We start from the raw sequence: 25,379 nt of genomic DNA, 5'->3' as shown, positions 1-25,379 counted from the left end.
TTTTCTTGGACTACTTGAATAAAAAAATGCCATAACTTCTGGTAAGATTTTCTCCCCATTCCTTTTTCTGCTTTAGATTATTTCATGATTTCCATTCAACTCAAAACAAAATACATAACTTATATCTTTATATTGCTTTGCTGTGATTGTCTAGCCAAATTGGGCTTTCCTTCAGTCATCTAGCTTTAGTACCTCAGCAGCTGTTAAGAATGATGTTCTGAAGTAACGCCCCTTGTTTTTTGGGTCGCGAGAGGGAATATATTTAAAAATTTTGCTATATAGGCCAGTAGCATTTAATAAGATAGATGATATTCTCAAAGTAGTTTAACCATCTTTGATATTCCAATATAAGCACTATCATTAGGATGATGGAACCTAAATCTTTAATTTAGACTTCCACCATTATCACTAGTACCAATAATCATTTGGGGTTATAAGATCCTAAATTCAGGCACATAAAATAATGAACTCTAATTGTTTTCTTTCTGCTCCTTCAAAATACAGTCTCCTTGTTAATGAGACGTTTCTGCTCCTTAATTCATTTTGTATAATGAAAAAATGGCAATCATAGGATTAGGGTCCAGTAAACCTTTGACTGCCACAATGTTATGACCCCTGACCCATGTTCAACTCGGGGAACAGGAAATAATACCTCAGAGAGAATTTTCAAGGCTAGGGTTGTTGTTGACCTTGTGATACTGGTTCTTTGATGCTTAACTCTTCTGTGTTCTCTGTTCTTAAGACTTTAGGTAGCTTGTTGTCCAAACTGCTTCAGTAACACATATATCATGGATAGATGCCAAAATACATGCAGCAAAATGCTATTCCCCCTCACTTCCAAGCCACACTGCTATGTCACAGCGATCCCACTTGGATCATCCACGTCTCCTTCTAAAAGGTTCAACTTTGTAGAATGGCCCAGCCTGACAAGCACCAGTCCAGAAGCTCTACTTTTCCCCATTTTTAGCCTTTGCTTTCAGGCAGCCTCCTGTTGTCTTCAAGGACATTGTCCTTAGCTGATCATTCCCCTGCCTTAGTTTCCCTAGATTTGGCAGCTACTTGTGGAAGTGGATAGCACGGGCTTGGAGTCAGAAAGAGTCATCTTCTGACCTTAGACACTCACTAGCTGTGTGACCCCCGGCAAGTCACTTCACCCTATTTGCCTCAGTATCCTCATCTGTAAAATGAGCTGGAGAAGGAAATGGCAAACTGCTCCAGAATTTTTGACAAGAAAATCCCCAATGGGGTCTTGAAGAGTTGGACACAACTGAACAACAGTAGTTTTCTTAGTATGGTAACCATAATATAAAGCACCAGGTTCATCACCCACACCTTGTTCTTTAGTTATAAAGCATATTCCTTAGTTAATCAATCAGCAGTCATTTATTAAGTGCCTCCTATGTGCCAGGCACTGTGCTGAGCTCTAGAGTTACAAAGAAAGGCAAAATACACAGCTCCTGCCAGCAAGGAGCTTATGTTTTAAGGGGAGAGACAACATGTATATACATACAAGATATAGACAGTGTAAATGGAATGTCATCCAAGAAAGAAGACATTAACATTAAAGGAGATTGTTAAGAAAATCTTGAAAAAATAGTTTGACTGCATTGATACTATGAAATAAACTATACCCATCAGCCCAATTTGCTTTGGTTTTCTGTTGTTAGTGGCATGTTTATAGATACTCTTTTAGTGACTGTCATTCTATAATAGTTAAGTAATTGTTCATCTAGGAGCTGTGAATAGTATTTCAGATTTGTTCTTTAAATTTTATTTTTTAGTAATTTTGTATTAGTCAGGATATGAGATAGGAAGAAATAGAGTCAGAAATGTAAACTAGCAATCTTAGTTAGATTTATTTTATGTAAGTATTGTCCTGACTCTCTCCTTTGTGCTAAGGAACATTTCTCATCAAAGAACGAGTCCCATCAGTTTTCAGATAGATTGCTGCTTCTCCAACTTTTTATCTATTGCCAAAGGGAATATAAGAAACTGGAAGGAATTTTAGAGATTCTTAGTGCAGCCTTCTCATTTTACTGATGAGAAAACAGAGACACAGAAAGGGAGTGATTTGCCAAACTGAGTAATCAGAGGCAGAATTGTTTGTTTGAATCCAAATCCAAGCACTCTCTTTCCACCCCATCATGCTGAATTAGAGTGAGCTATCCCTATTTGGGGGAGAATTGCTGTGAACTGAATTCATCCCCCCTCACTGAGGGCATACAATCTAAAAGGGGTGAAATGGATTGAGAGCTAGTCTTGGAATATGGAAGAGCTGAGTATAATTCTCCTTGTTGATACCTTAGGGGAGTCACTAACCTCAGAGCTCCAGGCAATTGCCTTATCAGTTCCAGAGAAGGTACTGGTTTGCTTTAGTAGAAGGAATTTCTTCACAGGAGTTCCCTAGACCAATGAAATCACAGGTATAGAACAAAAACAAACACAAAATACATTGTTCTAGGTTCAGAGGTTACTAAAATGAAACAAAACACACACAAAACAAAAAACTACACAAATGTGTAGAATTTTCAGGAGGAGAGTGATGTACGTATGATTCCTGGTTGCTTTATAGTTCATGTAATAATGTGGTAGATCATTAGACTTGCATGGAGAGAAAAGCCACTTTTCCATCTACATGTAAATGGCTAACCTCTGTAGGATCGTGGCACCCTAACTTCTGACCTTTAAATGGGAGAATCCGGCTGTACACACACACACACACACACACACACACACACACACACACACACACACACACACACACACACACACACACACCCCTACCTCTCATACCTCTTTGAAATAAATGTTTAATCTATTACAGTTAAAGAACAAGGCCTATTTGAAAATTCCTGTTGGCTATATTCTGCTTTACTTTTGTTCATCACTGTGGTTGTCATGTAACACAGGCTAACTTGAAGGGAGGGAGTGGCCCTCCACTTTGAAAGCAGATTTAACATTAGCTACATCAGCTGTATTTCTAGCAAAAAGTAGTGACTTTAAAACTGATGAAAAACCCCTGTGTAATCAAAAATAGTTCGTTTGTTGTTCAGCCTACGGTGTAATAAGTGAAGAAGCAGTTTAGTCAACCATGGAAAAGAGGGGAAGAGGGATCATGAATTCTGTGAGGAGAAGGCAGAGTTAGAAAGAGGGCTTTTTTTTCTATTACCTGAAAAAATATCTGAAACACTGTAAATTGTTTGTAAATGCTGATGTCCTTATGATAATTTAAATTCTCTGAGACTATTGTTTCATTCTCTTTATTTGTATCCCCATTGCCTAGCATATAGTGGATGATTAATGAATACCCATTGATTCATTGATCTAGGAAATGTTAAGTAAAATTTGACAAGCAGCATGGGACAATGGATTAGAGAGGAGCCTCAGAATCAGGAAGACCTTGGGGCAGCTAGGTGGTGCCGTGGATAGCGCTCTGGCCTTGGAGTCAGGAGGACCTGAGTTCAAATCTGGCCTCAGACACTTGACACTTACTAGCTGTGTGACCCTGGGCAAGTCACTTAACCCCATTGCCTAGCCAAACAAAAAAACAGAATCAGGAAGACCTGGGTTCAAGATACTTAACTATTCAGGGCCCAAGGGAGCATTTTAAGACTATCAGTTGTAGGCAGGTGTTAACTTGCTGGGGCAGGAGTCTCTTTTTTCATCCCTACACTGAAGACATCACAGGTGTGATTAAGTCAAGACATCACCCCTGTGGTGTCATTGGTCCTCTTTGAAAATGAAGGATGAACAACAATAACAATTATAGTTAGGATTTTACAAATATTGTCTCATTTCTTCACAACAACCCTGGGAGCCAGGTGCTATTATTATTCCTACTTTCTAAAAAAAATTAAGTGGATTGGATTTGGATTTTTCATGTTTTGTGCTACTTGAGTTCAAAAGGCTGTTTCAGAAAAATCTTCAAGAGATGAGAGAAACTATTGCTTAATTCTTCTCTTCCTATACAAAAATAGGATGATTTTAATTTTTTGGAAAAATAGCACGTCTGAGAAGATGCTGCACATAACAGGAAAGTGTAAATTGAATCTAAGAAGAAGAGTAAGTTATTGCTTGTCATACTTTGCTCTCCACAAAACATTTCATACCATGTAAATTAAATTTATTTAGTAAAGTTTATGCTAAATCGATCTTTATGGACTTTTCGTCTTTCATAACCAGCATAGCCTTCTCAACAGTCAGATTCTTTGTCTGCATAAGGGGCCCAGGGTGTTTATCCTGGGTGTTTATTCCTTGGTTTGTGAAGAGCCCATAAAAATGTTAGCCAACTTCAAAGCTGGAAGTAGAGTCATCCTAGATAAAGGCACTGAAATCTTAGCTTAAAATGTTTCCCTAGTATTTTTCCCTATACCTCAGTTCTTTAATTAGGGAACATTTTGCATAAAACTAGAATGGAGAAATTGATTAAAGAAGTTACAGCAGTAAGTTAACTAAGGTGCTTGTCATAGGCTGAAGTATGGGGTAGGTACTTTATACTTTCCATTAACTTACTTTCCTCCCTGGGCTGTGAGCACAGAATTTGCTCAATGATTAACTCTGATAATTGCTACTGAACTCCCTCTGGTATCATCCAGGTGTGAAGGTGAATGGAGTCTTTGGGCATTTGTATTCAATGGATATCTCCAATGTCAGCCTTGCGGCTATTATTCCATGCCATGTGCTCTATGCTCCAGGCAAACTGGACTACTCTCTGTCCTCTCAACACACCCTGCCTTGTCCTGACTCTGGACCTTTGATCTCTTTGTTTCCTATGCCGGAAACATCCCTCCTTCCCTCTGTCATCTGTTGCCCAACTTAAATACCATCTCCATGAAGACTTCCCTGATTTCTCCTTGTTAATAATAAATATTTTCCTCTCAGAAATCAGCCCTTTGTCAGGTACAATTTTAATGTGCTTTTATTAATTTCTTTTGAAGAATTAATGGATAATATACTTTCCGATGATTCAACTTATCATCCTACAAAACCATAAACTCTCTGGGGGCAAGGAACCATGATTGAATTTTTCTCCCAGTACCTGGCATGCTGCTCTGCAAAGGGGCAGCCATTGATTAAATACTTGTCTATTTTATTGTTGAACTTGGGGAGCAGACAGTGCAGCAGTGAGGAGGTTTTTGTGACAATTATCTCTTCCTTCTTTCCTTGACTGAAAGGAATTTCAGTCCTAAATGTAAAGTTTGAAAGTAAAGGAAATCATAGCTATAAACCCCAACTCAATAATTTTGCAAATAATTTTTCCCTTCTTTCATCAACATGCAATATGTACACTCCAAGACCTCCTCTTTGACATTTGTTTTACAAATCTTTCCTTTGCATGTTTTTACTCTCGGCCAAGGATGGCAGGTTAGCAAGTAAATACATTTGGGAAAATAAAATGGACAACTATCTGAATAAATTGGGCACTAAAGGTCCTTTCCTCAGTATTAGTTTGGGCATCAGCATAGAGATCTAAGTATAAATGGCTTAAGCATTGTTGGGAGAGGGAGGGTTGCTATAGTATTTGATAAGAGTGGAAAAATGACTGATTCTAGAGTCAGAGGATCTGGGTTCAAATCCTACCTCTGACATGACTACCTGTATGACCTGTAGAAGTCATTTAATTTCTCTGGGCTTCAGTTTCCACATCTGTAAAAGAAGAAGATTGAACTTTATAGCTTCTGAAGTCCCTTCCAACTTGATCCCAGGGCTCCATATTTCTTACATTACTTAACCATTCACTAATGGCTTGTTTGGGAAACTGTTGGGTCCTTGTACCAGATCAGAAAGAAGGATATCCACCATTTCTGAGAAATGTGAAGAAATGGTAAGAAGTTGACAGAAAACATAAAATTTAATAATTCAGGGAATCACAAAGCTGCATATTGCAGAGCAAATATAAATTACAAAAAAGTTAGGGGTTTTGCTATAATTTCCATAAAAAGAATATACAGTCTTGTTGAGTTCAGGAAGACTAAAGGTGAGGACATTTATAATTCCAGGTACTGACCTAGCCGTGTTATGAATTCACCATTTTAGCTTATAAGCTCTTTTAATCAGAAAATTTGCTTTAGGCTTTCAAAAAAAAGCTGGAACATTATAGACCAAAGAATTAGGAAGCTTGTTCCTGCCTGAGTGGTGCTGAGTCCAGTCAGCTTTGGCTATGGTTGGTTTTAGGACTTTGCTACATTGGTAAAGGTCCGAGATGGCATGGAGGTGTGGACATAGGTAAGGAGTATGCAGCAGCAATGGAAGTCTAAGAAAGACATCAGAATTTTGGCTGATTCACTAGATCATGTCTGGCCCACTGCTTAGTCAGGTGAAGTGGAGAAGATGATGCAGGGCAGGTACAAAGACTGGAACCAGCCACCTTGGCAGAAAGGTTACAGGTGAGAGTCAAGGTTGGGTGATAGGAGAAGTTGATGTGAGATCAGTGAGTTGGATCAGAATTGGAGAAGTCAAGAGAGTGATGAAGCAGTCTGGAAGCAAAGACTAGGATCTCTTCCAGGTGAATCATGTGAACAGAAATTCCCCCTGAAATACTCCCTTTTTAAAGGGTGGCACAAGTGGTTTTGCTTTTGTTGTCGTTATTTTTTTAAGGAATTCCAACCAGAGAATTGTATTTAGGGCAGAATTGTATTTAGATCTTCCTCAGCTCAGAGATCCATGAATCCTCCAATCCTAAGGACAATCTGAGAGTACTGTAATATAGCCAAGTCGTTTGCAACCTCGAGTTTTCAGAACATCTGGCAATCTGTTTCATTTCCTGGACACAGTGCCTGGAGGTAAATTAATAGTATATTGACCTGGGACTTGAGAGTTTCCTAGGAGTCTTCATCTTAGAAAGTTAATCTCCAATCTCTCCTCCATTCATTCAAGTGTCAGATTGATCTTCTGAAAGTGCAAGAGGGACCATATCACACCCCTGCCCCCTAATGTTCAGTAAACTCCAGTGACCCTGTTACCTCCAAGTTCAAAAGTTTTGAAGATAAAACCTGGCCCCTCCTGCCCTTCTAGGCTTCTTACTCCTTTCTTACCTCCATGTACTCAAGTGATAAAGGGTCACTGACCTCCTTGCTCTTCCTTGAATACAACACTCCATCTCATGACTCCAAGACTACCTGTCCCCCATGCCTCCCCATCTCTGCCTCCTGGCTTCCTTCAAGTCTCAGCTAACCTCTTACCTTCTGCAAGAAACCTTTCTCGATTCTCCTTGGTATTAGTCCCTCCCCTCTGAGATCATTTTCAATTTACCTTATCTCTATATAGTTGCTTGTATGTTGTCCCCCCATCAGACTGTGAGCTCCTTGAGGTCAGGCACTGTTTTTTTGCCTTTCTTTGTATCCTCAGCACTTAACACCGAGTTAGAAGCCTCGTCAGTGCTTAATAAATGCTAGGACTAGTGGGCTTGATTTAAAGATCAGATTCTATTTCTAGCAGTGACATTGTGTGTTAAAAACTAGTGGGCTGCTTTCAAGAGTGAAACAATTCATCAGAATCGACAGGATTTCTCCCTTACCTACAATCCACTGAATTTGCTCCCTGCTTTCAGTAGTCACTATACTTATTATGCGTCACTCTTAGGATAGTGATGAGTATTTCCACCTGTCACACCAGGTGGTACAGTGGATAGAATGCTGGGCATGGAATCAAAAAGACATCTTCTTGAGTTCAAATCTTGCCTTGGACACCAGCTGTGTGACCCTGGGCAAGTCACTTACCCCTGTTTCCTTATCTGTAAAATGAGCTGGAGAAAGAAATGGCAAACCACTCTAGTACTTTTGCCAAGAAATGAGGTCATGAAGAGTTGGACACAACTGAAATGACTCAGCAACAGCAAAATATTTTTTTTCTCAATCCCTCCCACTTCACCTAGTCTTCATACTCCAAATCACAGAATCTCATTTTGCAGGCAACCCAATGGCTATCTGACTCAAGTTATAACTAGAAAAGAATCCCCTTTACAGTGTGGATCTTTTATCCTTCTGTAATATCAATGATAATAATAATGATGATGATAATGATAATAATAACTAGCCTTTATCTAGAGCTTTGAACAACCTGGGAGGTAGATGGTATTTTTATCCCCACTGTTCTTTTTCTTTTTTTTTTGGCAAGACAATTGAGGTTAGGTGACCTGCCCAGAGTCACACAGCTAATGAGTGGTATGTGTCTGAAGCCACATTTGAACTCAGGTCCTCCTGACTCCTGGGCTGGTGCTCTTTCCACTGCACCACCTAGCTGCCCCTATCTCCACTTTTAGTGGGGATATCTATAAATATTCCCATAGATATAAATATATGTCTGTTCCCCACTGTAGATATATTGAGGAATCTATAGACTGAGAAAGAGGTTACGTGACTTGCCCAAGGTCACACACATAAAAAGTACCTGAAACAGAATTTGAATTCAAGTCTTCCTGACTCCACGCTCTGTCTACTGCCCCACCTAGTTGTCTCATTCAGTAGACTTACAAAAGTAAAAATAATGATGTTTGTAGTACTTAAGGATGGATGTGTTTGTAATACTTAAAGGATTTGTGAAAGCACTTTGTAATCATCCTCTCTTTTGAGCTTTACTCAAATGGGGTAAATACTATAAGTATTGTTTTCCGAATTTTATAATAAAGAAATAAGAGTTCAGTGACTTGGCCATAATCATATAGCTAATTAAGTATTAAAAGCAGGATTTTAAACCCATGTATTTTTGTACTCCTTCTACTACAATTCCCTCCTTCTTAGTCCTAGCCCCTCTGTATGTAGTTCTGTGTTCTATATACAAGAGATGTCCACTTGGAGGTCCCATCACAGTGTCGGTCTCAAACCCTGGCATACGCCAAACTGAATTCAGTACTATCTTCCCCCAAGATTTTCCCTTCCTTATCCTTATCTGTCAGCAGCACTAGTCTTTTTTTAAATGACTGAGTCTCAAAAAATGAATCTGAATCTTCTCACTTTTGCTGCAATACTCATTCACTCATTAGGTTTTATTTACTCTTCAAAATGTTTATCCCTCAAGAAAGCAGGGGGAGGATAGAGAGAAGGGCAGATTGGGAAAGGGGTAATCAGAAGGAAGTACTTCTGAGGAGGGACAGGGTCAAAAGAAAGAACAGAATAAATGGGGGGGGCAGGATAGGACCAAGGGAAATAGAGTTAGTTTTTCACAACATGTCTACTATGGAAGTGTTTTGCATAATTGCACATGTATGGCCTGTATTGACTTGCTTGCCTTTTCAATGAGGGTGGGTGGGGTGGGAGGAAGGGAGAAAATTTGGAACCCAAAGTTTTAAAAACACATGTTTAAAAAAAAGTGTTTCCACATGCAAGTGGGAAATAAGAAATACAGGAGGTACAGAAATCTATCCTGCCCTACAGGAAAATAGAAGGGGAAGGGGATAAGAGAAGGGGGTGGGGTAGATAGAAGGGAGGGCAGACTAGGGAAAGGGGTATTCAGAATGCATGCCATCTTGGGGTGGGGGGAGGGGCAAGATGGGGTGAAAATTTGGAGTTCAAAATCTTGTGGAAGTAAATGTTGAAAACTAAAAATAAATAAATTTATATTAAAAAAAAGTTCATCCCTTCAGTTCTTTCTGCATCCTGAATCAGCTTTTCATCACCACCACATCTGGACAATTGCAATGATTTCTAGTCATGCCTTACTATAAGTCATTCTATAAAATACTGCCTTGTTGCTGCCATACTTCAAAGAATCTGTGATCTAATCAATGGAGGGATTGCCTCAGTCTGGGCAAATTGCAGCCCATTGAGCCTTTTCTCATGCTGTGTGATTCTTTCCATGTTCTTCTATAGATCCCTCATAGCTGATACACACATTATGCTGGAGGCCTTCCTTTAGGACTTGGTGTATTTTGTGGGTACCCCTGGAGTATTCAGGCATGTTGTGAAATAACTGTTCCATCTCCTTTTCTGATCATATCCCTTTGATATCCCTTACATTTCTTCTATGACATCCCTTAGAGACAGTGTGGAATAGCATATAGAAGGCCAGTCTAGGAGATAGGAAAACCTGGGTACATGTTTTTTCTCTTAAATGTATTGCCTCTGTGATCCAAGACAAGGCACTTAACTTCACTGTCCCAGGAAATTCTCTCTAAGACTCTTAAGTCATTAGTGAATGAAGATTTGCATCAATCGAGGGAATTTCTACATTATTATGAAGGTTCAGGTCAAAGTTACATGAAAGAATGAATAAATCAATCTCTTGAACCTTTCCTAGAATGTAGAAGGTGAAACAGAAGAGAGAAATGACATTATTTGTGTTAGAAATGTTTGTGGCAATCTGCCTACTCTTCTTCCATATTTTCATTGATAATACCCCAATACATATGTAGGTTGTTGTCAGATTTTAATATAAAATTATCTATGTTCTCTTAATTGCTTCTGGGAGCTTTTAATATCATCCATACTTTTTTTCCATCCTTTTGTTATTTTCCCGTTTTTTAGATATCTTATGAAGCAGCCCTGTAATACTTTCAAAACTCATCTCTAGAATGAATTTCCCTGGCATATACTTGATCTAGTCTAGACCCTCTTTCTCAGTCAGTGAAAAAGCATGTATTAAGTGATTGCTATGTGCCAAGTACTGTGTTAAGTGCTGGGGTTACAAAGAAATGCAAAAACAGCCCCTGTCCTCAAGGAGCTCACATTCTAATGGAAGAAACTACATGTTAACAACTATGTGTTTAGAAGATGGAAAGTAATCTTACGGCATCCAGGTGGCACAATGGATAGAACCCCAGGTCTGTAGTCAGGAAGACCTGAGTTCAAGTCTACCCTCAGATACTTATTAGCTGTGTGACTGTGGGCAAGTCATTTAATCCTTTTTGCCTCAGTTTCCTCATCTGTAAAATGAGCTAGAGAAGGAAATGGCAAAGCACTTTCATACGTCTGCCAAGAAAACTCCAAATGGGGTCATGAAGAGTTGGACACCAAGGAAAAACAAACAACAGTGACAGTAAGAGGTGTGGAGGCAAGGGTGCTTGAATACTTCAGCCAGGCATTCGAGGCCCTTGAAATCTGGCAGAACCTTCCCATCCAACATAATCAGCCAGTAGTCCCTAGTAGGAACCTGCCACGTTCGTTCTTGACTTTAAAGCCTTTTGTTCTCATGCTGTTCATGCATATTCCCAACCTAGCCTGAATCAGCCTTTTCCTTTCCCTTTAAGCATGTATACATCACTCATTCTTCAAGGCCTAGGTTAAATCCCACCTACCCTAAGAGACCTATTCCAGCCTTTCTAGGACCTAATAATCTCTTGTCATCTGAACACCTTCAATATTTTAATGCTTCAAAGATCTACAATGTCATTAGTGTGGATATGCTCTCCATTGATGCCCCTCTGTGTCTTAGTAGAGGATCTTTAATAGCATCTGTGTCCAAAAAAAAAAAAGTCATTATCCTTTGACCAAAGTGGTGATGAGCCTCTCTGCACCTAGGCTGCTGGTCCTTTGACAGTGCAAATACAGTCCATCCCCAAGCCCATAACTTGAAGCCTATCTTAATAGGAACTGCCAGAGCTTATACGCTGATGGTCTATAGCCCCTGAGAACCCAGGGCTGCTACTTCCATACTAGGATGAGGCATCAGAGTGGGACTTCAGTGAAAGTACTAGGAGCACTTCTGAAATCCTATACTTACCAATGTTATGTTTGTGATACATACACAACATATATGTGATATGTATTTTTCAGTTGTGTGCAACTCTTCATGACCCCATTTTGGGTTTTCTTGGCAAAGCTACTGCTATAGTTTGCCATTTCCTTCTCCAGCTCATTTTACAGATGAAGAAACTGAGGCAAAGAGAGTTAAGTGACTCTGTTAAGTGACTTGCCCACAGTCACACCGCTAGTAAGTGTCTGAGACCAAATTTGAACTCAGAAAGATGAGTCTTCCTGATTCCAGGTCTGGCACTCTATCCACCGTGCCACCTTGCTGCCCAGATGTCATATACACATGTGACACATCTCACATGAATGTCATAAACATGCATACATACTTGTATTTATGCTACTTATAAAAAAATAGTGAAATATTCTGTACCTCTTATTATTCTAGAATAATTCCAAATATAGAGATACAATAGATATTTCCTCAGATATCTGTAAACTAAAATGTTAGAAACAACCTAAAGACTAGCATTTAAATATTCAAAGTTTTACATATTGTATATAACATATATAATGTATGCATATATATGCATAGAGATGCTATAAAAATGCTAGCTATTATTATCATCATCATCATTATTATTTGGGAGCTGGGTGAAGCATTGGATAAGGTACTGAGCCTGAGGAAATATGAGTTCAGTTCTCCTTGCCCCAGTTTCCTCATTCATAAGATGGGGGTGATAATAGCACTTAATCTCTCAGAGTGGTTGTGAGGCAATATCTATAAAGTACTTTGCAAACCTTAAAGCATTATATAAATGCTAGCTATTATCATCATCTTTATTATTGTTGTATGTGTATATATGTATGTATGTGTTACACACACACACACACACACACACACACACACACACACACACACACTCTGTATACATTTCTTTCCAACTAAATTATAAGCTTCTGGATTACAAGGAGCCATGAGTTTGGCTTCTCCTATCATCTTCTCAGCATGTTGTTTTGCATGTAACTTTATACTGGATGAATGAATGACCCGATCCCTAACCCATCTACCTTCTGCTACGGTTAAATTTATGTTGTATTTCTTGTGCATTTTCTCAGGATCATTAATTGGCATCTTTGTCCTTTCATAATTTAATACTCCCCACTATTTTCCAAATTTAAAAGCTAAACCACATCAATTGGACTAAATGTAACATTGGTGTAAAATGTGATCTATGTAGCTTTTAGCACCAAGAGAAATCTATATATAAGGCTGAAAAATTTATATCATCAACCAGAAACTTAGTCAACAGTAACTATGATTATTGTATCACCATATGCTACTCAGAAATGACTCATCCTGCTGTCCAGGATTAATACTTTTATTTCTGGATAATAAACAAAAATCTTTGTTCTAGCCAGAATTTATGTCTTTTATGTATGGGCACACAAAGCTCATTTTTGCTTCTTTACTTCACTCTTTACTTTTTTATCCTTATTTTGATGTAGCTCTGAGATCATCTCTACTCTTAATTCTTTTGTCAGCCTCACATTTAGGAGTGATTTTGCCCCCTCATCACAATCTGAACATTAAGTTTAATATTAGTTGTTACTTAACACTACTATTAAAAAACTAGAAATATAGGAAAATAAAACAAATAAAAGGAAGCCTTCTTATTTGCCATGGGAATCAATACCATAGATGTCATTGGGGGAATTTTAGAATTCTCTAATAAAATTAATGCTGCTAAGAAAAAAAAATTTAAATCAGATTTCGTACCAATTTTCACCAAAGTTCTGGTTCAAAGAATGATGGAACTTTTATATTAGTATGTAACCATTTTCTCATGAAGATCATTCATTTTTGAACCACCTCTACTAGTTTCTGATTCTCATTTTTCCAATCTCTTTCTTTTAGGTTTTTCAAGTGGCATATATTATCATCAAAGCTGCTAATGCTCCTAGACCTGGAAATTGGATTTTGGAACGCTCCCTGGATGGCACAGAGTTCACACCCTGGCAGTACTATGCCATTAGTGACACGGAATGTCTGACTCGGTATAATGTCACTCCAAGATTAGGGCCTCCTACTTATAAGCGAGATGATGAAGTTATCTGCACCTCCTATTATTCCAGATTGGTCCCGCTGGAACACGGAGAGGTATGTTACATATTTTCTCAGAGATATACAAATAAAATCTTAGAAACAGCCATCCTAAAAGCTAACATTTTTAAATACTCAAAATAGATCCAATTATTATGTTTCCTGGATTATTGATTTAAAAAAGAAAAAAATTGATTTCAGACTTTTTGATACTACTCTTTAGAATGGTAGCTTGGTTATCACCATGCCATGGTTCCATTGGTACAGTGCTTTCCCTTAGGACTGCCACTCATAAATTACTTCCACAGGTGACTTACTGAAATATTTAAAAAAGAAGAAAGATAAATCCTAATTACACACACACGCGTGCGCAAAAAGTTATCTCTGTGTCATTGCATGTTCAGAGATGTAAGATAGCTTCTGAAGTACGTGGCGTTTTGGCACTGGAAGGACCCAGTGTGCACACTCTTTGCTAAAGTCAGGTTTTAATTAAAAACAATTTATTCTTTAGAAGCACCTGGTCTGGTGAGTTAAGCTATAGAAAACTGTCTGAAGTGCATATCACAGCTGGAATTCCATAACAAGCCCTGGCACTATTTCAAGAATGAGCCTAATTAAAAGAGTACAGCATTATATAGGCTTAAAGGCAATTGTTTTCTCTGTCCTCCCCCTTCCCATCTATTCATGGCATTTACTAATTTATTTTAGAAGAGCCGTAACATGATAGAAATCAGCAAAAACCCTGTGGTTTCTCTTGTGTCTCATAGAAGAGAAGACAGAGATATGTTAAGAAAGCATATGGGGTGGAGGGCCTGGGAGTCATTAACAATGCTTTGCCAAGCTGGAATGAATAACTGCAATGTATTAAAGACACATTGGCTTTCCTTCCATGTGCTTGATTGTTTTCTCTCCAAATGTCGTTTTCTATTTCTATTCCTCTTTAGAGGTATAAACTGGGGTGGTCCTGGTAGTTGAGGTAGTAACACTACTCTAAAACCAATTTTGTCTAGTGGATTAAATAGTTGGTTTCTTATACATCAATGAATTTGAAAAGATATGATGTTGAAATTAAGAAACTTATGATGTAATGGATTTTTGTATGCATAAAGTAGGGGACTAGCTCTTTCTAGAGGTCATCTTGAAATGTCTTACCTAGTCTTTGTGACAGGGTATCTAGGGTTCCTAGGTAAATACATTATGTAAGGAATGGTACGTCTCTCTCTTTAGATTCACACATCACTGATTAATGGCAGACCTAGCGCTGATGATCTCTCACCCAAGTTGTTGGAATTTACTTCAGCACGATATATTCGTCTCCGCTTGCAAAGGATTAGAACCCTTAATGCTGACCTTATGACTCTCAGCCATCGTGATCCTAAAGATCTTGACCCCATAGTCACAAGAAGAGTAAGTACTAAAGACTTTTTTTGTTCCGTGAAGTGCCTTTTTTTAGTATGAGTTTACTTTTTAAATTTGATTTTCCTATTTCAAATTTATTTCAGTCAGTACTAGCATCTATTATGGACCTCCCATGTGCCCAGGCACTGTGTTAAGTGCTGAGGATATACAGAAAGGCAAAAGATAGTCCCTGCCCTCAAGGAGCTTACAGTCCAATCAAAGTGCAAACAGCTGTTACAATCAAGCCCAAAGGGAAGGCAATAAAATTCAGCAGGGCTGGAAAATGCTTCTTGCAGAGGGTAGGACTTTAGCTGAGACATGAAGGAAGCCAGGGAAACTGGGAGGCAAAGATGAGGAGGGAAGGAGTTCCAGGCATGGGACAGAGCCCATGAAAATGCTTAGTGAGAAAATGGAGAGGAGTGTGTGAGGAAGGCCAATGTCACCGTATCACCAACTGCAGCGAAGGAAGTGAGATGTAAGAAGGCTGGAAAGGGTTAGGGAACACGTTGTGGAGAGCCTTAAAAGTCAAATGGAGGATTTTATATTTGATCCTGGACACAACAGGGTGCCACTGGAATTTACTGAATAAGGGGGTGATATGATCAAACCCGTGCTTAGGAAGATTACTCTGGCAGCTGAATAGAGGATGAACTGAGTGGGAAGAGATTTGAGGCTGGCCGATCCACCAGCAGGCTCTTATAACAGTCCAGGCTTGAGGGGATGAGGTCCTGTACCAGAGAGGTGGCAGTGTGAGAGGAGAGAATGGGGCTTGTGGTAGAGATGTTAACAAGGTAAAAATGACAGTACTAGATAACTGAATGGATGTGAGAGGTGAGAGAGAATGACCCTTAGGTTTAAAGTCTAGGTGTCTGGGAGGACGTGGTTGGTACTCAGGCCAGAAATAAAGAAGTTAGGAACAGGAGAGGATTTAGGGGAGAGATGAGTTCCGTTTCTGACATATTGAGTTTAAGATGTCTGTGGGACATCCAGTTCTAAGTGAATCCTGTAATAAAGCAGCACCTTTTGAGTACAAGATGCTGCTACTGAATCATTAGTTTTAAATGAATGTCATCATAAGAAAGGATTTAATCCCATTATCTTAGTCTTATCAGTATCATGCACTCTATTAATCAGGCACAAATGGGATCTACTATATGGTGAATTAGATGAAGATTCATTACACATAATTATTCATAGAATAAGAATCTCACCAAACTGGGTCATTTTGTTTATACTGTTTTATTTTCTGATGAACAATGTAGATTGGTGACTTTTACTTAATTTAAATCAGTATCAATAGCAGTTTTTGGAGGGGCACAATTTATAAAATAATGAATATCATTATTCAAAAACTATCTTTAAATTAGTACAAATAAGAATTGTCAAGCACCTTATGATTTTAATGAAAGAAGCTTTAAGATTTTCTTCATTTTTTGGATGAAAAAAGATGGAATGGTGATATGTTTTCTAACTTTATTTTTCCTTAGTATTACTATTCCATAAAAGACATTTCAATTGGAGGAATGTGTATATGCTATGGTCATGCTAGTAGCTGCCCATGGGATGAAACTACAAAGGTAAGATGGAATAGCTAACATTTGAATGAGACAACAGAGAAATACTCATTTTTTCTCTGTAAAGAACTATTCCTGTTAATATAAAAAGGTGACCCCATTTAACTTAAGAACGAGAGGTGCATTGAGTTCTATTAGTTTATTTTTTTAAGTTTTATTGCTCTTTTGATGTTTTAGCCAGTCATTTCCTGACATGCCATTCCCCTCCATTTCCAGGATGAACACTTCCTTGTAACATAGAAAAGCAGTTAAGAAAACTGACCCAACTTGTGACCTTATCTGCGGCATATAAAACATTTTACCCCCATAGCCTCAACTTCTCTTTTGAGAGGAGGAAAGTGTATTTCATCATCTGTTTTCCTGGACTCAAAGTTGATCTTGTGTAAATGATTAGTAATTATATCTCTATCATCTATATCCGTATTGAGAGAATTAATATATATGTACTCTGTTACTTGTATTGTCTCATATGATTTTTACATCAACTCTGCTGATAAGATGCTATTATTATCCTCATTTCATAAATGAAGAAACAGTGTCTGAGAGATTCAATAATTTGCCCAGGGTCATATAGATAGTAAGTGTCTGAAGAGAGATTCAAATCCATTTTTTTCACCGTTCTATCCACTATGCCATGATGGTGGTGGTGTTCACATTTACAGTCCTGTAGTCATGGTATGTGTTATTTTCCTGGTTCTACTTTCTTTACTCTATATTGGTTCATGCAATTCTTAATTCATTTTTCTGGATTCCTTGTTCCTCATTTCCTATGGCACAATACTTTATTATGCTAATGCTAATTATGCTAATTCATAATGCTAAATAAGACCACTCTTCATCTAGCCATTCATCAATTAATGGGCATCCACTTTTCTTATTTTTTGCCACTATTAATATATAATATATAATAATCATATAATATATGACAATATATAAATATTGATACATTCATGTATTATAATTATATATTATATTACTATTGTAGATTAATATGCAACATTAATATTTTGGTATACATGACTTTTCTCTCCATCTTTGCTGTTTTCTCTAGTGGGGTCACTAGGTCAAATGATTTTATATAACTTAGTGATTTTAATATCATAAGACAAATTGGAATGGTTGTGAATTTGTTCCATATTTCTGGAAAACAATTTTCAACACTTGGCAAAAACTTAAAATACTATACAAATTATAGTTGCTATTATTATTATTATTATTATTATTATTATTATTATTATTATTGATCTCATTCTTCCCTGAGAAAAGAATAACATACAATTCTTTATTTTTATATTAAAAATTGATTTTTCACTTATTTAGAAACTGCAATGTCAGTGTGAACATAACACATGTGGAGAGAGCTGCAATGAATGCTGCCCTGGTTTTCATCAGCAACCTTGGCGACCTGGAACCATTTCTTCTGGGAACACATGTGAAGGTAAATAAGTAAACAGAAAAGTGAAGGTGCTTGCCTCATTTGTAAATCTGTTTTAAGTTTTTGATTACTTAATTAGTTTCTACCTAGTGGTTTTAGAACTTCTATTTATCTTATAATACAAATAGTTCCTAGAATTTAAAGTTGTCTTTAGAATTACCAAGGCTCAAATGATACATTTATAACCTTGAAACTTAAATATGACACAATTTGATAATCAAATTATATTTTTAAACTTTGGTCAACTGAGAAACTCCAGATGTTAAGATATTTTTCAGTCTAGAAATTAAATAACTATAAGTAATTGCAGTTAATTGAGGAGGGGGAGAGGAGGCATTTTAAATGCAAGACAGAAAAGTTGTTTTTTTTAATTGCGCCATCCTCTTTCTAGAGTGCAACTGTCATAATAAAACCAAAGACTGTTACTATGATCAGAGTGTTGCCAATCAGAAGAAAAGTATGAATATTGCTGGACATTTCAAAGGTGGAGGAGTCTGTGTTAATTGTCTACAAAATACAGCAGGAATCAACTGTGAAACGTGCATTGATGGATACTACAGACCACATAAAGTAAGACTATGATATTTCACTTTATTTTTAAAATTTTATTCTGAACTTAAGAAACACTACAAGCATTTATATAACATAGTAGAATGGGGGGGGAAGATGATTGCATATGAAACTGCAATCTACTTTTTTCACTTTAGCTGTGTTTCAAACTTTTCATTGAGGACTGAAATAGATAATCTAGACATTCAGGATCTGAAGGGAAAATTCATATATGTGAACTGTGACCCTGGGCAAATTGCTTAATCTTGTTTGCCTCAGTTTCCTCAGTTTCATTCAGTAAAATGAGCTAGAGAAGGAAATGGCAAACCACTACACTATCTTTGCCAAGAAAACCCCAAATGGAGTCATGAAAAGTCAGACATGACTAAAACAACTGAACAATAACATATGGAGAACACCCGAATTATTCTGGCTAACTCTTTTTTAATAAGTATGAAAGAACAGATTCAACTGGTAATATCAAGTAGCACCAAGCTTTTAAGTTGAGAAACCTAAGTTTCCTTACCATGCTTCCTATAGCTCTGTATTCTTAATGAATGCCACAGAGAAGCAGGTAATATTACTGAAAGAATACTATAATAGAGATAATGGACCTTGGTTCAAATCCTGATTAAGCTTATTACTTATGTGACTTTGAGCAAATCAATTAACCTTCCTAGACTCATTTGTACAATGAGGGCATTGGTTAGATGGTTACCTAAGTTCCTTTTAGCTTCGGATCTGTGATTAGGAGCAGAATGGAGCTCACTGGGGCTGAAGAAAGAGAAGACCAGTAGCAATGTAAAGGGGTCATATGTCGCTAGTGAACTTCATTGCTGTCACTCTCAAAAAGGAGCTTATACATCTCCCTTGCTATTGAATATACTCTGTCTTCAGTAATTGCCTCCTCGTAATGGGCAGAAAAAGATTTTTTAAAAAATTATTGTTACTATAACTTTTCTCTGGAAGGGAAAAGGATTTGGTCTCATAAAGTCAGGGTTTAGGTTCTATCTCTAACTCTTAACTGCTCAGTCAGAGACAAGCAACCTGGTACTTTTTAAATTTTTTTTAAAAATTATTAATTATTTTTAGTTTTCAACATTCACTTCCATAAGCTTTTGAGTTTTAAATTTTCTCCCCCTCCCTCCCAACCTCCCTCCTCAAGATGGTGTGCATTCTGATATAGGCTCTACATATACATTCCTATTAAATGTATTTTTACATTAGTCATGTTATAAAGAAAAATTAGAACTAATAGGAAGAACCACAAGAAAGAAGAAACAAAACAAAACAAAAGCAAAAAAAAAAAAGAACAAATAAGTATGCTTTAATATGCATTCAAACTCCATAGTTCTTTCTTTGGATATGGATAGCATTTTCCATCATGAGACTTTTGGAGATGTCTTAGATCCTTGTACTGCTGAGAAAAGTTAAGTCTATCAAATTTAGTCATTGCACAATGTGGCTGTTACTGTGTACAATGTTCTCCTGGTTCTGCTCAATTCACTCAGCATCAGACCATATAGGTCTTTCCAATAACCTAGTACTTTTTAAGCCTGAGTTTCTTCATTTGGAAAAAGAAGATAGGAATACTCAGACAGCCTAGCTCTTGGCGGGGTTTGTGACAGAAGGTGCTAGGAAAACTGTACTTTAAGGAGCCCTAATTTCTTTAGTTTCACTATTCTGTACCACCGGTGCAGATCTTTAATCCCTCATGATTTAATAGGCAGTCTTCAGGTGATGTTATCCCTGAAAAATGAATCACCTTGTGGTAACTCTGATAATGAGCCTTTTAAACTTAATTAGTCCAGTTCTCAGTGACAGATAGTCTGTCACTGGGCGTATGGCCAAGCTTCTTCAGTTGATGTAGGATTGGTAAGAGATTGCATCCCACCAGCTTGGCCTTCCAAAACCCAAGGTCACTCACCTCTAGCCACAGTGTGACATTAAAAGTGTGGAATTCAGAGGATCATGAGACAATATGAATATGGGCTATCATACTATTGTCATAAAATATTATGATTATTCTGATAATCATAGTATCATGCTGTAATTATTGTTGTTATAATCATATTATCATATGATTATTATGAGGCAGTTAGGTGGTACAATGAAGAGTGTTAGACTCAGAGTCAAGAAGATCTAAACTAAATTCTGCCTCACACATTTACTAGCTTATAATTACTGCCAATTTGCAAATCAGAAAAATGAGGCTCTGAAAGTCTTTTTATGGTCATTCAGTAAATGCTAGAATCAGGACTGAGTATGGCTTTCGTGATGTTTATTATCAATTCTACTGTTATTCATTTCAGTGACTCATCTGGGAGTATCAAAGCTAACATTTGTCCTTGTTTCAGGTTTCTCCTTATGAGAACAATCCATGTCTTCCGTGTAATTGTGATCCTTTTGGTTCACTCAGTTCAGTGTGTGTTAAGGACGATCTACAGTCTGACCGGTTGAATGGTAAGTGTTTGGGTTTTGTATGTGTTCATCCTTTTTTTTTCTTTTGCTTATTTAGATCTGATTTTCCCCCCAAATGTTTGTATACTATGCAAGTTATCAATGTGATGGTTTTATGACATACCTATGTTGACGTACAGAAAGCATTTTTAAGGGGAAGGAAAATGCCATAAAACTATATAGGAACATAAGATTCATAACATGTTCATTTAATATTATCCAAGAAGGTCAAAATGCTTGGAAAACATTATCTTAACAAAGCCCCCAAGCATTCCTATTAAAATGACAAATACTCATCATTCCCATTCTTCAAGCAAGGAGAAACTGAACCACCACATGCAGGCCCAGTTACTTAAGTAAGTGTGTATAATGAGGCAGTATTTGGATGAAGAGACAGTCAACAGTCTCCTGTGACCAATTAATTTCTCTGTCTTCTCATGGACATTTGAAATAAAAATCAGGATTTTGTGCTAACTCACGCAGAAAGGTGTGGCCGTAGAGAATCCTATCAATCAAACAATTTGCTGTGTTGGAGGTGGTTTTCTCCCTGTGTTTTACCATTCCATTTTGTTTTTTTTTTTCTTTAACCACTTGATGCTTCTATTGAGCATTGCCATTTTTATCTTTGAAGGGAACTGGCCAGGTCAGTGCCAATGTAAAGAGGGTTACACAGGAGAAAAATGTGATCGTTGCCAGTTTGGCTACAAGGGTTTCCCAAATTGCTTTCGCTGCAATTGCAGTCTGGCGGGTAGTATAAATGATGACCCATGCAGTGAGCCTTGTCTTTGTAAGGTAAGAGCAGACCTGAGGTAAGAAATAAGCACAGATTTTTCATTTGGGTTCCCTGGGAAAAGAAGATTCTTTTTTCTGGTGTAAGTAATTGAATGAATTACTGAAGGTAGAGCAGAAGCCTCCTGTATGAAGTGTGACATTATGTTATATACAATTGGCACATAAACGTGCTAGACAAAATTGTTTTAGTAAGTTCTAGATTATGAATCTATGGACCTCAATACAGTCTGATGAGAAATCAGTCAACTTACCTGTAGAAACTCTAGTTTTTAAGCATCTTGTGGCCAGTCTTTCTGGAACCACGCAGCCAGCCCATGTGTACTAAGTAGACACTGTGTGCCAGGCACTGCGCTAAGCACTTGTGGTTTGTCCTTCGTTCTTGAAGAGGACTGTGACACCAGGAAGGTGATGCCATGACTTGCAACTGAACTACATTTAAGGGACGGAGGGCTGTGCAAAGTTACTAGCCTCACTTTCTCCTCCAGAGCCATCTGGGTTCACCGGCAAAATCTAGATCAGGACAACTGGAGACGGTCCCTGCTAAGCATTGGAGATACAAAGAAAGATGAAACATGGTTCCTGCCTTCGAGTAGTTCACATTCTAGTGGAGGAGACAGCATGCAAATGATTATGTATATTTAAGATATATAGTCAACTAGCATTTATTAAGTAATTATTATGTTCCAAGTACTTATTACTAGAGATACAAAGAAAGGCACAAAAGAGCTGTCAAGAGTCCCTGGGTTAATAATGGCTATGCCAGTGAAACACAAATTCTGACAGGCACTGCTAAATAGGAAAGGCCTAGAGTATGACCTTGAGGATGGACTGGATACGTATTGCCCTTGGATCCAGCCTAGCTAACTCAGAGAGTTTCATCACCAAGTTGCTCCTGCCTAGAGCATGTAGGACATCACAAGTCTTTTTTTTTTGATTTTTTTTTCATCACAAGTCTTAAAGATCATTTACTAAGCTATGGAGGGCGTCTACCGAAGCACCAACTTATCTGCCCATCTTACCTGTTTTTGCTAAAGAAGACTTTTATGCTGTCTTGCAGGAAAATGTTGAAGGGGAAGAATGTGATCGTTGTAAACCAGGATTTTATAATCTGAAGGAAAGGAACCCTGAGGGTTGCACGGAATGTTTCTGCTTTGGTGTTTCTGACGTCTGTGATAGCCTTTCCTGGCCTGTCACTCAGGTATGATCCTATGACTATGTCCCAAGGGTTACCAAAGTAACTACATTAAATAGAATAGGAGGTAGGCTTTGAAATAGTTAAGAACTCTCATCAGTGCAGTGATCAACCATGCTAGGGGATTGATGCTGAAGAATGTTACTCCCCTCCTGCCTAGAGAATTTTCATCACCATTGTTAGTTCCTGTGTACTTGGGCAGGGTTGCGTATGGTAAATAAAAGACGATGGTAGCAGCTTCAAAGAATTGTGTCGCACAGAATCTGGGGCAAGGAGTGAAATGGAGGGTTTGGGAAGGATGAAGATAGAAGTATGGGTTTCTCATCTAGTGAAGAGTAAAAGCAGGCTTGATCCTCCATCTTTACTCCTATTCATATTCTCCTTCTGCAGTAGAGCTCCAAAAAGGGACAGTTCTAGGGCTGACTGGGATTTGTGAAGAGAGGGTGTGTGAAGATTTTCCTTTCTCTTTCTTTTTCTCATCCTCTTCCCACATTTTTCTTTTGAGCACTATTGTAGAGAGGTGATGAGAAATAGAGATGGGAGTTGAGGAGCACAAGGGAAGAGGGGTATCATGAAAGGGTTTTCCTTTTCCTCCCTCCTGAGTATGGTAGATGAAATGGATCCAGCCTAGCTAACTCAGAGAGGTTCATCACCTGCCTGGAGCACATAGGACATCACTGCTCTTAAGGCTCGTCTGCTAAGTTATGGAGGGCCTTTACTGAAGCACCAAGGGAAAAGGAGAGGGACCTGTCTCTCAGTAGCATCAGAGAGCAAAGAAAACTTCCTATAATCACACACTTGGAGTGGTTTTTGGTTAAAGGATTTATTTAAGTTCAGTAACACATGTGTTGAGAACGTTGGCTTTTTGTTGTGTTAGCTATGGGAAGGTGGACTAGAAGGGAAAAAAGCAGCATTTTATTCAAGTTTCTAACTGAATTCTCTTAATTTTTCCTGATCTCTTTTTAACTCTAAAATACATTACTATGGGTTGCACAGGTTTTTGTTTGTTTGTTTTTATTTGCAATTGGCTTTTGCTTTACTTAGAGATAATTTGGGCCTACTAGATTTGCCAACTGCCTAAGAGGTGAAGGGTATTGAGTTGGGAAAGGCAACATCTGGGTTCTAACGCTAATTCAGTCACTTAGTAGTTTAGAAACTTGGGCAAGTTACTAAACCTCCTTGAGTCTCACTCTTCTCATCTCTGAAATGAGGAAGATGGATTGTCGGGGGTGGGGAACCTGTGGCCTCGAGGCCACATGCGGCCCTCTAGGTCTTCAAGTACAGCCCTTTGACAGTCAAAGGTTCCGCCCCCGGACCAGATGTTGACTAAGATCACTTCAAACTTTCAATTTAGGAACTAAGAAAACATCTAAGGTCATTTCCAATTCTAACAATCTATGATCTTTTTGTTTTAAGGTGACTGATATGTCTGGGTGGCAGGTCACTGACTTGTCCAGTTCAAGTAATATCCAGTCTCAGCAAAACCAGGTGGATGGACCTCATCAAATAACTATCAACAACAGTGTGGCCATGCAAATGCTAAAATCCAAGTATTACTGGTCAGCTCCTACAGCATATCTTGGAAATAAAGTAAGTTTGTAGATGGAAAGAAGCTAAAAGAACCTCTTCTTTTTGCAGGTATAATTTTGCATGTTTGGAATTAAATACTAGCCACAACTTTAAACAGTGCTTTGTTTCCTCCCATTCATATGTATGGTGTCTATTAGCATAATGACTAGTATCTGAACAAAGCTATGCCAGTACATGAAGAAAGAAAATGGAATATTTTTATTTTGCTCACTGAAAATCTCTCACAGTTTTACCTTAGGTTTGCTGTATAGAATCTATTTATTCTACTCCGCGTTTTTCATTGTTACTAAAATATAGGCTTTTATATGTAATTTTCCTGGTTACCCAGAGGCAATGTGGTTTAGTTTTTTGGGGGGGGGCAGGGAGGGAACACTCTGCACAGGGTTTGAAAGGTAAAAGGACTCTTCAAGATTGCCTTTATTACTTTACACACAATTTTTAGTAAGAATTGAGAAAGAGGGTCAAAATATTGAATTTTTTTAGGGCTTGAGTTAAGGGTTTATTAATGTTGTTAGTTGAAGTATCTGTGGAATTCACTCTGTGAGATGTAAATTTAATTTAATATTTCTGAGTTTACATATTTAAGCAGTGTATCACAGGTAAAAATCTGTCAGTGCTACTATATCTAATAATTTGATGTATACTTATATGACAGTCAGTA

At 37.9% G+C, this 25,379-nt stretch overlaps 1 protein-coding gene across 1 annotated transcript in view; it reads left to right on the top strand.

Annotated features, from left to right (window-relative positions):
* Positions 1-25,379, top strand: part of LAMA1 (laminin subunit alpha 1) — a 198,243-nt gene that overhangs the window by 53,979 nt on the left and 118,885 nt on the right. The window contains 9 exon segments of the mRNA XM_020975006.2: positions 13,543-13,785; positions 14,956-15,135; positions 16,614-16,703; positions 18,021-18,138; positions 18,527-18,705; positions 21,042-21,147; positions 21,776-21,936; positions 22,994-23,134; positions 24,545-24,718. Of these exon segments, the coding sequence (XP_020830665.1) occupies positions 13,543-13,785; positions 14,956-15,135; positions 16,614-16,703; positions 18,021-18,138; positions 18,527-18,705; positions 21,042-21,147; positions 21,776-21,936; positions 22,994-23,134; positions 24,545-24,718 (1,392 nt within the window).

This window comes from Phascolarctos cinereus, unplaced genomic scaffold (assembly GCF_003287225.1).
Source record: "Phascolarctos cinereus isolate Bilbo 61053 unplaced genomic scaffold, phaCin_HiC Scaffold_4;HRSCAF=312, whole genome shotgun sequence".
Taxonomy (NCBI): domain Eukaryota; kingdom Metazoa; phylum Chordata; class Mammalia; order Diprotodontia; family Phascolarctidae; genus Phascolarctos; species Phascolarctos cinereus.
The sequence above is the reverse complement of the archived record's forward strand: the minus strand, read 5'-3'. Positions and strand labels throughout refer to the sequence as shown.